This window comes from Eubalaena glacialis, chromosome 18, assembly GCF_028564815.1.
Source record: "Eubalaena glacialis isolate mEubGla1 chromosome 18, mEubGla1.1.hap2.+ XY, whole genome shotgun sequence".
NCBI lineage: Eukaryota > Metazoa > Chordata > Mammalia > Artiodactyla > Balaenidae > Eubalaena > Eubalaena glacialis.
This window is the reverse complement of record NC_083733.1, coordinates 12874429-12886634: the sequence shown is the minus strand read 5'-3', so window position 1 is coordinate 12886634 and position 12206 is coordinate 12874429. Positions and strand designations below refer to the sequence as shown.

General features: G+C 45.6%; 1 protein-coding gene across 8 annotated transcripts in view; it reads right to left on the bottom strand.

Annotated features, from left to right (window-relative positions):
* WDR59 (WD repeat domain 59) overlaps positions 1-12206 on the bottom strand; it is a 114246-nt gene that overhangs the window by 87925 nt on the left and 14115 nt on the right. For 6 of the 8 annotated variants that reach the window (XM_061174570.1, XM_061174566.1, XM_061174565.1 and 3 more), the window contains 4 exons: positions 8706-8841; positions 4307-4392; positions 3108-3188; positions 881-918 (listed from right to left, as the gene is read on the bottom strand). The exons of 1 other annotated variant lie outside the window; for it this stretch is intronic. In XM_061174570.1, the coding sequence (XP_061030553.1) occupies positions 881-918; positions 3108-3188; positions 4307-4392; positions 8706-8841 (341 nt within the window). The remainder of the gene's footprint in view (positions 1-880; positions 919-3107; positions 3189-4306; positions 4393-8705; positions 8842-12206) is intronic. One more of the 8 variants, XM_061174568.1, reaches the window with a different exon arrangement.

The following is a 12206-nucleotide window of genomic DNA, read 5'->3' as shown; positions in this document are numbered from 1 at the left end:
CAATTCCAACAGAATGATGAAAACAGGTAGCTCAGAAAGTAATTTCAAAGTTTCAGTATGCCCATATTAAATGATACCACGGGGACACAATCAGTATAATCTAGACTGTGAGGAAACCGCAGTTTCTTCAGTAAAGAAACTGCAGGGAAGGAAAAACAAACAAACAAACAAACCAAAAAAGGGGAGGGAGGAGAAACCTACCAACTGAAAGAGATGAGAAATATATCAACCACTTATAAATACGGACTTTATTTGGATTCTGATTCAAATAATTTGTAAAAAGAGAACAAAAAACCAAACAACTACTGAGACTACTGGGGAAATTTGAATACTGCTTAAATATTTGACGACATTAAACTACTGTTAATAATTTTAGGTATGCTAATGGTATTGTGGTTATGTTTTTTTTTAAAGGATTCTTCTCTTATTAAAAATACTTACTGAAATATTTGTTGATGAAATGATATGACACCTGGGATTTGCTTCAAAATAATCCCAAAGGGGATAGGGGTAGGGGTGGGTGGGCTAGTGGGTGAAAGAGGAAAGAAGATTGTCTGTTCGTCGACAACGTTCAAGCTGGATGACGAACACAGGGCAATTCATCCTCTTCTAGTTTTATACACTTTTGAAAGTTTCCACAAGAAAAAGTTTAGAAACAAACCAATGTGGCTCCTGCCCTTGAATTCTGAAATAAGTTCCTGACCACATTCTACAGTCCTGACTCTAACTTCTGAGAGGAGCGGGAGCAGGGCCCTTGTGACGCGGACCTTACAGGTCCACGCGACCGTGGACAGAGCCCGGGGCATGGGGGACGGGGGTCAGTGGGAGTGAAGCAGTGGAAGGAAGGGAATGCAGGCCGCTGGGGGGGGCGTCCACTCACCTACAGCAGACAGCGCAACGGTCGGCTTCCGTGTATCTCTGAAACATAAAGAGTCAGAAATCAAATGCCCGTTCACCTGCCCCCATCCACCTGGTGCCTTTCTCCCGCTGCTTGCATTTCTTCACTTTCCTTTCAGTGGGTTCTTGGACTTCAGTGGGAATGTGAGGGCCTTAAAAAGTAGTGTAAAGAGAAGCCTGTCTCCCTCCAGGGAGATGAACTTTCTCAGCCTCTTCAGCTGAGGCTAAGTCTGAATTGCCAATTATACAGTTGTATCCACAGAGAACAAATTACACAATCTGGCGTGGCCTGGGTGACTCTGATGCGGGGGTGGAGGGAGCCAAAAGAATCCCTTCCTGGTGTCATTCCTCCTGTGGAACAACGGGACAGTCGTGGAGGCGTAATTCTGCAAGAACCAACAGCACTGCCAAGGTGGAGTGGAAAACTACTCTGGATGTTCCCAACAGCCAAGAGGTAGAAGCAACCTAAGTGTCCACGACTGATGAACGGATAAATACACTATTGTCTCTACATACAATGGATTGTTATTAGACCTTAAAAAGGAAAGCAATACTGTCACGTGCTACAACATGGATGCACCCTGAGGACATTATACTAAGTGACGTAAGTCAGTCACAAAAGGACAAAGACTGTATGATTCCACTTACACGTGGTACCTAGAGTCATCAAATTCATAGAGACAGAAAGTAGAGTGGTGGCTGCCAGGGACTGAAAGGAGGGGGAAACGGGGAGTTGGTTAATGGGTACAGATTTTCAGTTCTGCAGGATGAAAAAGTTCTGGAGCTTTGTTGCACAACAGTGTGAATATACTTAACACTACTGAACCGCACACTTAAAAATGATTAAGATGGTAAATTTTGCTTTGTGGCTTTTACCACAATTTTATTTTTTTTAAAACTACTCCTGGATACAATGGGAGACTCAACCGTTCACCATGAATGGTCAAAATGACAGAACTGGGCAGCCCCCTAGGGCTAGGAGGGCCAGACAAGGCAAATCTGCAGCCCTGGCTTACTGTTCAGAAGACCTGAGAAGGCAAGTCAGTTCAAGTGTCTTTCAGTCTTTAAATTATGAAAACAACTGTTTCATGTAAATGAGGGACCCTTGCCCCAGAGCTCCCAGGGGGTTGTTTGCTTGTTAAGAGCCCCTCTCTTCCACTTCCCCTGGATTTTTTGCTCCTTCTCCCTCCTCTGGCGCTGCCCTTAGACCTGTCACCTCGGAAGCGCTAACCTGCATGGGATGCAGGTGAAGTCAGCTGTGCGCATCCTTACTCCCTGAGGATCCCTTTCCCTGGTCTGTCTGGTCAGTCAAACCTCAATACCTGGCTTGTCCTCTGCCTACAGTTTACCTTTCAGTGTAAAGCATCACAAAGTCACTGCCATTTGGGAGCAGAGTGGCCTGGTTGGGGAGAGGGTGTCCTGTCCTGGGGACTCCACAGGCCACAGGCCCTCTAGTTAACGGTTATGGGGAAAGGAATCTGCTTTACAAAGAGAAACGGGAATAGATGTTTATTAAGAACTTAGGATGCGCCAGGCCCTGGGCTGGGCGCTCCTCCACTCTTTACTCCATGGAGAGTCGCTCTACGAGGTGGCTCTCAGCCCCCTTTCCAGAGGGGAAGTGAAGCGTCACCAAGAGCAAAGCAGCTGTCCTGGAGCACTGCTCGCTGCAGCACGTGTGTGTCTATACCCATCAGAATGCCCCCACCATCACCTGCCACTTCAGGAAACTCCAGCCTGACTTCCAAATGCCAGAACCTGTGGTTCTCTGACAACGGGATTTCCCTGGCTGCTGAAGCCCGTTTTGCAAACCTCTGTGACAGGCCTGAAGTGCCAGGGAGCTGAGGCCCCCGGGGACAGCCTTCAACCAGTGACTGACAGTGGATGGCACCCCCGCTTCCTCAGCCCTCGGAGGGGAACACCTCTGAGGAGGGAGTGGTACACCAGCCCCTAGTGTTCCCAGTAAGACCAAGCTCCACCTGTTCATGGTGCTACCCAAGTAGATGATGTGCCCTCTCTGTGTGGCCTTCCCGATCCTGTCTCTCTTCCCCACCCCCACCAGCAGTTCTGTCCCCTCCTAAACAACGTATCTGCAACGTCTCCTCGTCTCAGGGTCTGCATCTAGGGAAAACCAAATTAAGATACCCGATCTCTGAAACAAAGGTCCCAAATCATCCCACAGCCAAGTGGTTATGCCTCTTAATGGTTCTTACTTGATATCCCAAATGTAGATGTAGGTGTCCACAGAGCTGGTGACCAGGAGATCTGGCTCAAACACTGCCCAGTCCAAGTCACTGGAAACACAAGGAATAAACAGGACAACAACGAAGAGAAAAAATTCAGAGTCCATTTCCAAAGCATTCGCAGATTTCATTTCTAGTGGCTTCAGAAAGTCACTGTTAATGGGCCCCTGAACATGGTTTAGGCTGGGAATCTCCAAAGTTCTTTGGGAAAGAAGACTTAACCAAGCTCCGAAGGAAACTTTCAGGTCCTTCCCTGGTTACCACCTGCTCCCCCAAACCAAAAGAAACGGAGCATTTCAACTTAAAACACATACACACACAAAAGCGCACAAACATGCATCTGCGCAAACTAAGACAAAACAAAGAAAAAAACCCCACGTAATTGTTGACATCGTTTTTTAAATCAGACTCAACCACAGATACCTTGAGTAAACCCAACATCTTTAAAGCACTGGCAAACTGCCGTGTTGCCACACAGCTTTCAAGGAGGGCAAGCAGGGCTCTGGTCCTCCCCACCCACGTCCTCAGTCCTTGAAAGGCACTTGCTACACAAACAGTTAACACAGGCCAGGGGGGTTCTGGCCTTTCCCATCACCTCCCACGTCAGCTTCACCACTCCCACACTTCCTGCTGCTACTTCTCACAAGAAGTTTTCCCCACCCAGAAACAGTGACCCAAGGAAAGGATGGATCCAGGAACATTCCAGAAGCCAGCTGGAAGGCCACGAGTGGGAAGCAACTGGGCATCTGGGTAACAGACTATGATGCAGGAGCTCCACGTGGTGCCCCACCGCGGCTGGACAGACAGCAAAGGGCTGGCCCCCAAGGTCTCTGTGCTCTGGGGCACCGCCGACCGTGAGCTGGGGGATTCTGTGGGCGTTAAGTTCATCTCCCTCCTGCAGCAAACAGCTCTAACCCTTTATTCTGGACCGGGCTGTACCTAAGTGTCTCCTGGGATCGGGGTGAACACCTACAGGGATGCTGGCTCCTAAACACCGGCTGTTCCTCACTGCAAAGATCATCACTTCAGGACTGCTAAGGACGCAGCAGCCACTGGGGCCAATGCAACACAGAGGGTCAAGCCTGGAGGGGGATGGTGTCTTTGTTTCACTTCCCGAGGGACTGTGACAAAGTGAGACAGGCCAGGGAGCAGTGGAGGGCTGTGCCTACCTGATGACACGAGTGTGGCCTTGTAAGGTCGTGCCAACTTCCCCACTGCCGTCTTTCCACTTATAAAGGTCGACCCGTTGGTTGCTCTGAAAAGAGACAAGGGGAAACCCATCTTGAACAGTTACGGCTGAACTAAGGCTACAGACACACTCGTGAGCACGTGAGCTATGGGTTATGGAGCCGCCCCCAACCATCAGAGGAACGACCTCCCTGCCCTAAGGGTCACACACCCATCTCCCCAGCTGCTGTCACACTCCATGGTCTCAGCTCACCCTTCCCACCATCAAATGCCCGGAGTCCACCTACCACACTTTGAAAAAACACATGCATGAGAAAGAAAACAGAATCACCACTAAAAGGGTGTCCTAGAAGGCAAAATTATAGACGACTCCTTGAAATATGAACTTCTTTAAGGGTTAAGCAGAAAGACACAGGGAAAATGGGCCAGAAGAAAACACAATCACAATAAGGAAAAGGAAGAAAAACAAAGCTTCAATCAAACTACATTTCTCTTAAAGAAACAACAAGCCAGCAAATGCTCCCTAAATATCATGAGTTCATAAAACACACTGAAAATGGATAAAGATTACTAATAGACTAATTGCTATTAGTAGGCTATTTAATAATTTCTGAACTGATATATATATATATATATATATATATATATATATATATATATATATATATATATATATATATATATATATGAGATGGATTTTCATTTTAGCTCAGAGACAGACAATTGTATACAGCTCTGAGATTTTTATCCAGAAATGCCAGCTTCCAATTCTAAATAGGTAAGGTTCCTGTCAAAAGGTAAGGATTCAAAATAGCTTCCAATGGGAATAGGAGTGTAAAGAAAAGCCCCCCTCATCTCATAATAACATTCCCAGCCATTTCCAGGGTCTGCTAGTGCCAGTTTATGGACTAGGAACCTTAAGAAACCTGCCCTCTGCTCTTTCCCATCACACTGCACACTGGGTGTCATCACCCACATCATAGGTGAGGCAACTGAGGCTCCAAAAGTTGGATGGGTGCTCAAGATAAAACAGTGAGTGTTAAAACTGGGACTTGACCTCAGATTTGCCTAACTGCAAAGCTCTTTCTCCTGAAAATGCTTGCCTTCCAACCAAGAGCAATGAAGGGAAAAAAAAAAAATCAGTAAACTGAACTTCATCAAAATTAAAACTTTCATGTATCAAAAGACATTATCAAGAAAGTAAGGGCTTCCCTGGTGGCGCAGTGGTTGGGAGTCTGCCTGCCAGTGCAGGAGGCATGGGTTTGGGCCCTGGTCCGGGAGGATCCCGCATGCCGCGGAGCAACGGAGCCCGTGCGCCACGGCTGCTGAGCCTGTGCCCTGGAGCCTGCGAGTCACAGCTACTGAAGCCCACACGCCTGGAGCCCGTGCTCCGCAACGGGAGAGGCCACCGCAATGAGAGGCCCATGCACTGCAGCGAGGAGTGGCCCCTGCTCGCCACAACTAGGGAAAGCCCAAGCGCAGCAACGAAGACCCAATGCAGCCAAAAAGAGAAAAACAAATACCGTATGCAGCCAAAAATAAAATTAAAAATAAACAAATTTATATAAAAATAAAGTATTTGAAGCATTTTATTAAAAAAAAAAAAAGAAAGTAAAAAGACAATCTACAGAATTGGAGAAAATATTTGCAAATCATGTCCCTGATAAGGGTCTAGTATCAGGAATATATAAAGAACTCATAACACAACAGCAAAAAGACAACCCAATTCAAAAATTGGCAAAGGACTTGAATAAACATATCTCCAAAAAATGATATACAAATGGCCGGCCAGCACATGAAGAGATGTTCAACATCATTAGTCACTAGGGAAATGCAAATCAAAACCACAGTGAGATACCACTTTATACCCACTAAGATGGCTAGAATTTTTAAATTACAAAAACAAAAACAGGAAATAAATTTTGGTGAGGCTGGATTGTGCATTGCTATGCAATGCTGATGCATTGCTGATGGGACTGCAAAACGGTCTTGTGCCTTGTAGAAAACAGTTTGATGGTTCCTCAAAAAGTAAAACACAGACTTACCACATGGCCTTTCAATCACTCCTAGGAATATACCCAAAAGAAGTGAAAATGAGTACCCAAAAAAGTACATGTACATGTACTTCCCTGGTGGCACAGTGGTTAAGAATCCGCCTGCCAATGCAGGGGACACAGGTTCGGGCCCTGGCCTGGGAAGGTCCCACATGCCGCGGAGCAACTAAGCCCGTGCGCCACAACTACTGAGCCTGTGCTCTAGAGCCCGTGAGCCACAACTACTGAAGCCTGCGCACCTAGAGCCCATGCTCCGCAACAAGAGAAGCCACCGCAATGAGAAGCCTGCACACTGCAACAAAGAGTAGCCCCCGCTAGCTGCAACTAGAGAAAGCCCGCGCACAGCAACAAAGACCCAATGCAGCCAAAATAAATTAAATAAATAAATTTATATATATATAAAAAAAAGTACATGCACGTACATGTTCTTATCGGCACTATTTATAATAGCCAGCCCAAATGTCCATCGGTGGATGAATAGACAAAATGTGGTGTATCCTTATGATGGAATATTATTCAGCCATAAAAAGGAGTAAAGTACTGATACATGTTCTGACGTGGATAAAGAAACCAGCCACAAAAGGTCATGTATGGTATGACCGCATTTATATGAAATATCCAGAATAGCTAAATCCAGAGATGGAACACAGACTGGAGGTGGCCAGGGGCTGGGGGTGGGGGAATTACTGCTTAATGGTAAGGGGGTTTCCTTTAGAGTGATGGAAATGTTTGGGAACTAGATAGAGGTGGCAGTTACATAACACTGTGAATGTAGTAAATGATACTGAATTGTTCCCTTTAAATGACTGTCTGAAAAAAATAAATAAGGCTCTTTCTTGCCACTCCCTAACACATGCAGTGTAATCCACTTGGGCCGAGTACTGAAGGGTCAGCCTAAATCTGTGGTTCCCAATCAGGGGAGATTTTGCTTCCCAGGGGACACCTGACAATGCCTAGAGACATTTTTGGCTGTCACGACGGGGGTGAGGGAGGATGCTACTGGCATCTAGTGGGGGAGGGGCCAGGGATGCTGCTAATTTCCTACGAAGCACAGGACGGCCCCCACCACGAAGAATGATCTGGCCCGACCTGTCAACAGTCCCAGGAATCAGTTCCACTTTAGTCGTTGTCCCTGGTTAAAGGCAGACAGTCAGATTCTATTTTGGAAATGACGGGGAAGAGCAGCTTTTTGTTCCTTCTAAAGCTGACAGCACTGCTCTTCTTTCTTTTGTGAGATGCTTTCCTCTCACAGACTGTCATTCCCAATAAGAACAGACCCAGACAGCACTGCGAATGGTCATATTCCCTGGAGGATGAGAAGGGCTCCTTCAAATACTGCCCTCCCGGCCCAGTGCAAAAGGAGCCAGAGGTTTAGGTCTCTAATTGTCCTAGGAGAACAGAACACTGATAAAGAATCGGGCAAGGGATACCAGAGATGATCTAAGCCCAGATATTTTTTCAGTTGTGAACCCCTTGGAAAACCTAATGAAACATATGCATCTTTTCCCTGGAAGAATTCACATATAAACAGGATTCAATCAAAAAAGAATCCCTTCCTTTGAGTGGAAGGGTGTATGGAATCTTCTGATCCCTCTGAAAGCAATGACAGTCACCCCCAGACCAGCTCACCAGGTCCTTCCTTAGAACCTCTTTCAGTCACTGGCTAGTTACATTCATGCAGAAAACGGGTTCTTATCACACACAGACATAGAGGTATCTACCTGTTTCCCTTTCCAAATCTGGATTCAATTCTTAGAATTACCGATGGTACCCCCAATTCTTTTCATATACATTTAAATCTGTAATTGCCTCCATCTTCCTTTTAGAACCATGCAACCCCTCTGTGCCGCCTGAGAAATGACGATTATGTTCTCTTCTCTATGTAGAACACAGACCTACCAGCCTAGATCTCACATTTAAAAGAGTTTTCCGGGCTTCCCTGGTGGCGCAGTTGTTAAGAATCCGCCTGCTAATGCAGGGGACACAGGTTCCAGCCCTGGTCCGGGAAGATCCCACATGCCGCGGAGCAACTAAGCCCGTGCCCCACAACTACTGAGCCTGCGCTCTAGAGCTCGTAAGCCACAACTGCTGAGCCCATGCACCACAACTACTGAAGCCCGTGCGCCTAGAGCCCATGCTCCACAACAAGAGAAGCCACCGCAACGAGAAGCCCGCGCACCGCAACAAAGAGTGGCTCCCGCTCGCCACAACTAGAGAAAGCCCGCACGCAGCAACGAAGACCCAACACAACCATAAATAAATAAATAAATAAATTTATAAAAATAAAAAATAAAAGCCTTTTCCTGTACTCCTTGAATGAGCTCACCGAGGCTGCAAAATAGTGCGCCAAGCTGTCATGAGGATTCCACTGCACGGCTCCAATGTCCCACTTGCTCTGGCGTGAGATCTTTCGATGACCTTCGAAGGGGGCATCTAGATTGACGATGTATAGGAATCGGCGGCTAGGAAAACAACATCAGCATTATGAAAACAGAAAAGCATTAGCACTAAGATAGAAAAGCACATTCGGAATGACATACGGTTCGCAAGCAGTGCTCAAAAAATCCCCAGATGTACATGACGTTTATCGACTCTGAAAGGCATACAAGTGACAAGAGTAACTCGTGGCTGCTGGGCAAGCGGGAGCCGTACCCCCTGTGAGATCTGTCTCTAGAGATGGTCCTCCCTCCCACATCCATGGAAGTCTGACCTCCTCCACCAGATTCAGCTCCAGCCCAGCCCTCTCCCAGGCTTTTCCAATCCCCCAGTTAGGATCATAGCTGCTTCCACACGACTCCCATGACACAGTCTGCATTTGGACTACAGCACAGCACTTATCTCTGTAGCAGAACTGCTAACGTAAAGGTTCCTGTCCCAAACCAACTGAGTGTTTGGGGTATGGACCATGTCTTGAATATCTTTGTATGTCCCTCATCACCAGGCACAGTGCTTTGCATGCAATAAACGTGTGTAAAATTAAACACCTCGCTTATCACTTAGCCAAATAATTTGAGAAAATCTCAAATTCCCGTGCAAGTTGACTACTTGGTGATGGGAACTAAATTAACACTATCAGAAGAGGAAACAATAACCAAAAAATAATAATAATGAAAATAATAATAAGTGCCAATAATGTTCAAGGTGCCAATCAATATAAAGGATCTGAAAACAGTGATGTCCTTTGTTCACCTATTTTCCTTCTGTTTTAAGAAAAAAATCCTTGGTATGTGTATCAACCTCTTCAGCAGCCATCAGCGATTCTTTGTTGGGGAGCGCTCCAAGCCCCCGGGAGTCGGCAAGGACAGGTGGGCTTGATAATGAAGAAAAAGATTCATTGTCCCTGCTCAGAACAGACAGGAAGTAGAAAGTAAAAATGACATGTAGAACTCTAGCAGAAACCCTAGGAGGGATGGATTAAGAGAGAAGGGAAGCACAAGTAAGACACAAATTAAGAGAATTTCTGGGGCTTCTGAGAAAGTTGGTACAGTACAAAGACCTAGAAACTCTGACCTCTTCCTAAGGAATCATCTGATCCTATGGCAGGCAGGCCGGCATTTCCCATTAGAATGAAAACAGGGCAAAGGCCAAGCACTATATATATGGCGTGTTTTTCAACAGGGGAATCAGAGACAGTACAGGGCAAATGCAGAACAGCAGAAGGTGGGCACTTCAGGATAAACATGCCTGATTGGACATACATGTTTGTCTTCATCCCCCACTGAAGACCCACTAGAATAAGAGTGAAAACATAAAAGACAGAAACCCACAAAGAAAATGAGAGAGGAAACGGAAAGCCGACGGAAAAATGGTAACTGATCTAGAGGAAAGACAACCAGCACCCAAGTGCCTGCAGAGGGAGCTGGTTCACACTGTGGAATCCAGGCCCGCAGGAGCTGGAGAGGAAGAGAAACTACCTCAGAGGAGCCCTGGGCCTGGGACAAGAGGCACAGCAGGGGGTGAGCGAGAGCTGCTGTGCTCAAAACAGGGCAGGAAGTGGAGGGTGAGACCCTCAGGCCTCTTCCCCTGCTCAGAACTCACAACACGTGGCTTTTAGTCTTCAGATGGTGACTAATGACAAGCGGATTCTTCTCAGGAGGAAGTGAGCAGCCCAAGAAAGAACGAAAGCGAACGAAACAACAACAACAAAGCCCTGGAGATGATGACATCTGGGCACCCTCCAACAAAAGGGCCTAGTTCCCACCTGATCTCCCTCCAGTGGATCCCACCATTGCACACGTAAACAGAGGTGCCACTCACTCTTTAATATTAACAGAGAGCCCATGAGCATCAGTCACAGCAAGAAACTTGAAAGACAGAGACCAACACAGCCAAAAGGAAAAAAAGGAAATGGGCGGCACAGAGCAAAGAAGAAAACCTAGAATTAATATTCTCAGAGACATAAAAGAAGACAATTTAAAGAACAGAGAACAAGAGCTCTTGGAAATTAAATTATAGTTGATATTTTAAAACCTGACAGAAGGGTTGGAAGTTAAAGTTGAAGAAAACTCCCAGAATGCAAAACAGAAAGACAAAAAGATCAAAAGTTCAGAAGAGAATCCATACAGGATATCCAACATGCACTAAGAGGAGCTCCACAAAGAATGAGGAAAATTATCAAAGACATAATGCAGGAAAATTTCTCCAAACTAAAAGACACAGATTTCCAAACTGAAAGGGCCCTCCAAGGTGCTAAAAATTTTTCGTTATTTTAATCTGAATGGTGACCATATGGGTGTATATATTTGTAAATTTATTTGAGCTGTTCACTTAAGCATACTCCTTACTACATATATTTTAAAGTTCAATATAAGAAAATGAAATGGTGAACTTCAAGATCATGTTGAAAAATAATATGGATGTATGCATGTCTAAGAACACATCAGAACAAGAACACTTGCATGATTTCCAGTTACATAATCCCGTTCTCTCCTAGAATGCTACAATGACAATATCCACATCAGTCAATACTGAGAAATCTAACGTTTGAGATACAGTTATTCCAGGGCACCTAAAAGTATTTTATGGGTTGTTAATATGGCTACATAATGCCAAGTATATGTTATTTTTCTATTTGTTTAGATAAAACAGGTAATAATGTCAAAAAGCGGAGGAGGGTCCCTCTAAGTGCCCAGCACAATGAATGAAAAAAGACACATACCAAAGCGGCCACAGTGAAAATTTCACACGCACAAGAGGTAAAGATAACACTAGGGATAAAGATAGGATTTCTCCAAAGAGAAAAAATAGGTCACATACAGAGTCCAGAATCAGAATGGCATAGGACCTCTTGACAATAACTCTGAGAAAAAGAACCCCAAATACTGATTCAACCCAACAATTGTTATATGACTACATTGGAAGGAGGCGGAAGGCCAGGTATATATACATAAGGGACTCACAACTGAAGTAAAAGTGCTAAATATTCATCATCTACTGTAAGAAGTCAATTTGAATATCTATGATGGATAAATCAAGTTATAGCAGTGTATGTAGTATACCACTTGGAAAAATAGAGGCAATCCAAAATAAATAGCTAAAAGAGTCTTAACTGGTTGCCTCTGGTGAGTGAGATCAGGGTGGGGAAAAAGGTGAGGTGGGGGGCTTCCCTGGTGGGAAGTGTTCAATCGCTGGCCCGGTAAGACCCATATGCTCCGAAGCAACTAAGCCCGTGAGCCACAACTACTGAGCCTGCGCTCTAGAGCCCATGCTGTGCAACAAGTGAAGCCACGACAATGAGAAGCCCGCGCACCCCAACGAAGAGTAGCCCCTGCTTGCCTCAACTAGGGAAAGCCCATGCACAGCAACGAAGACCCAACACAGCCAAAAA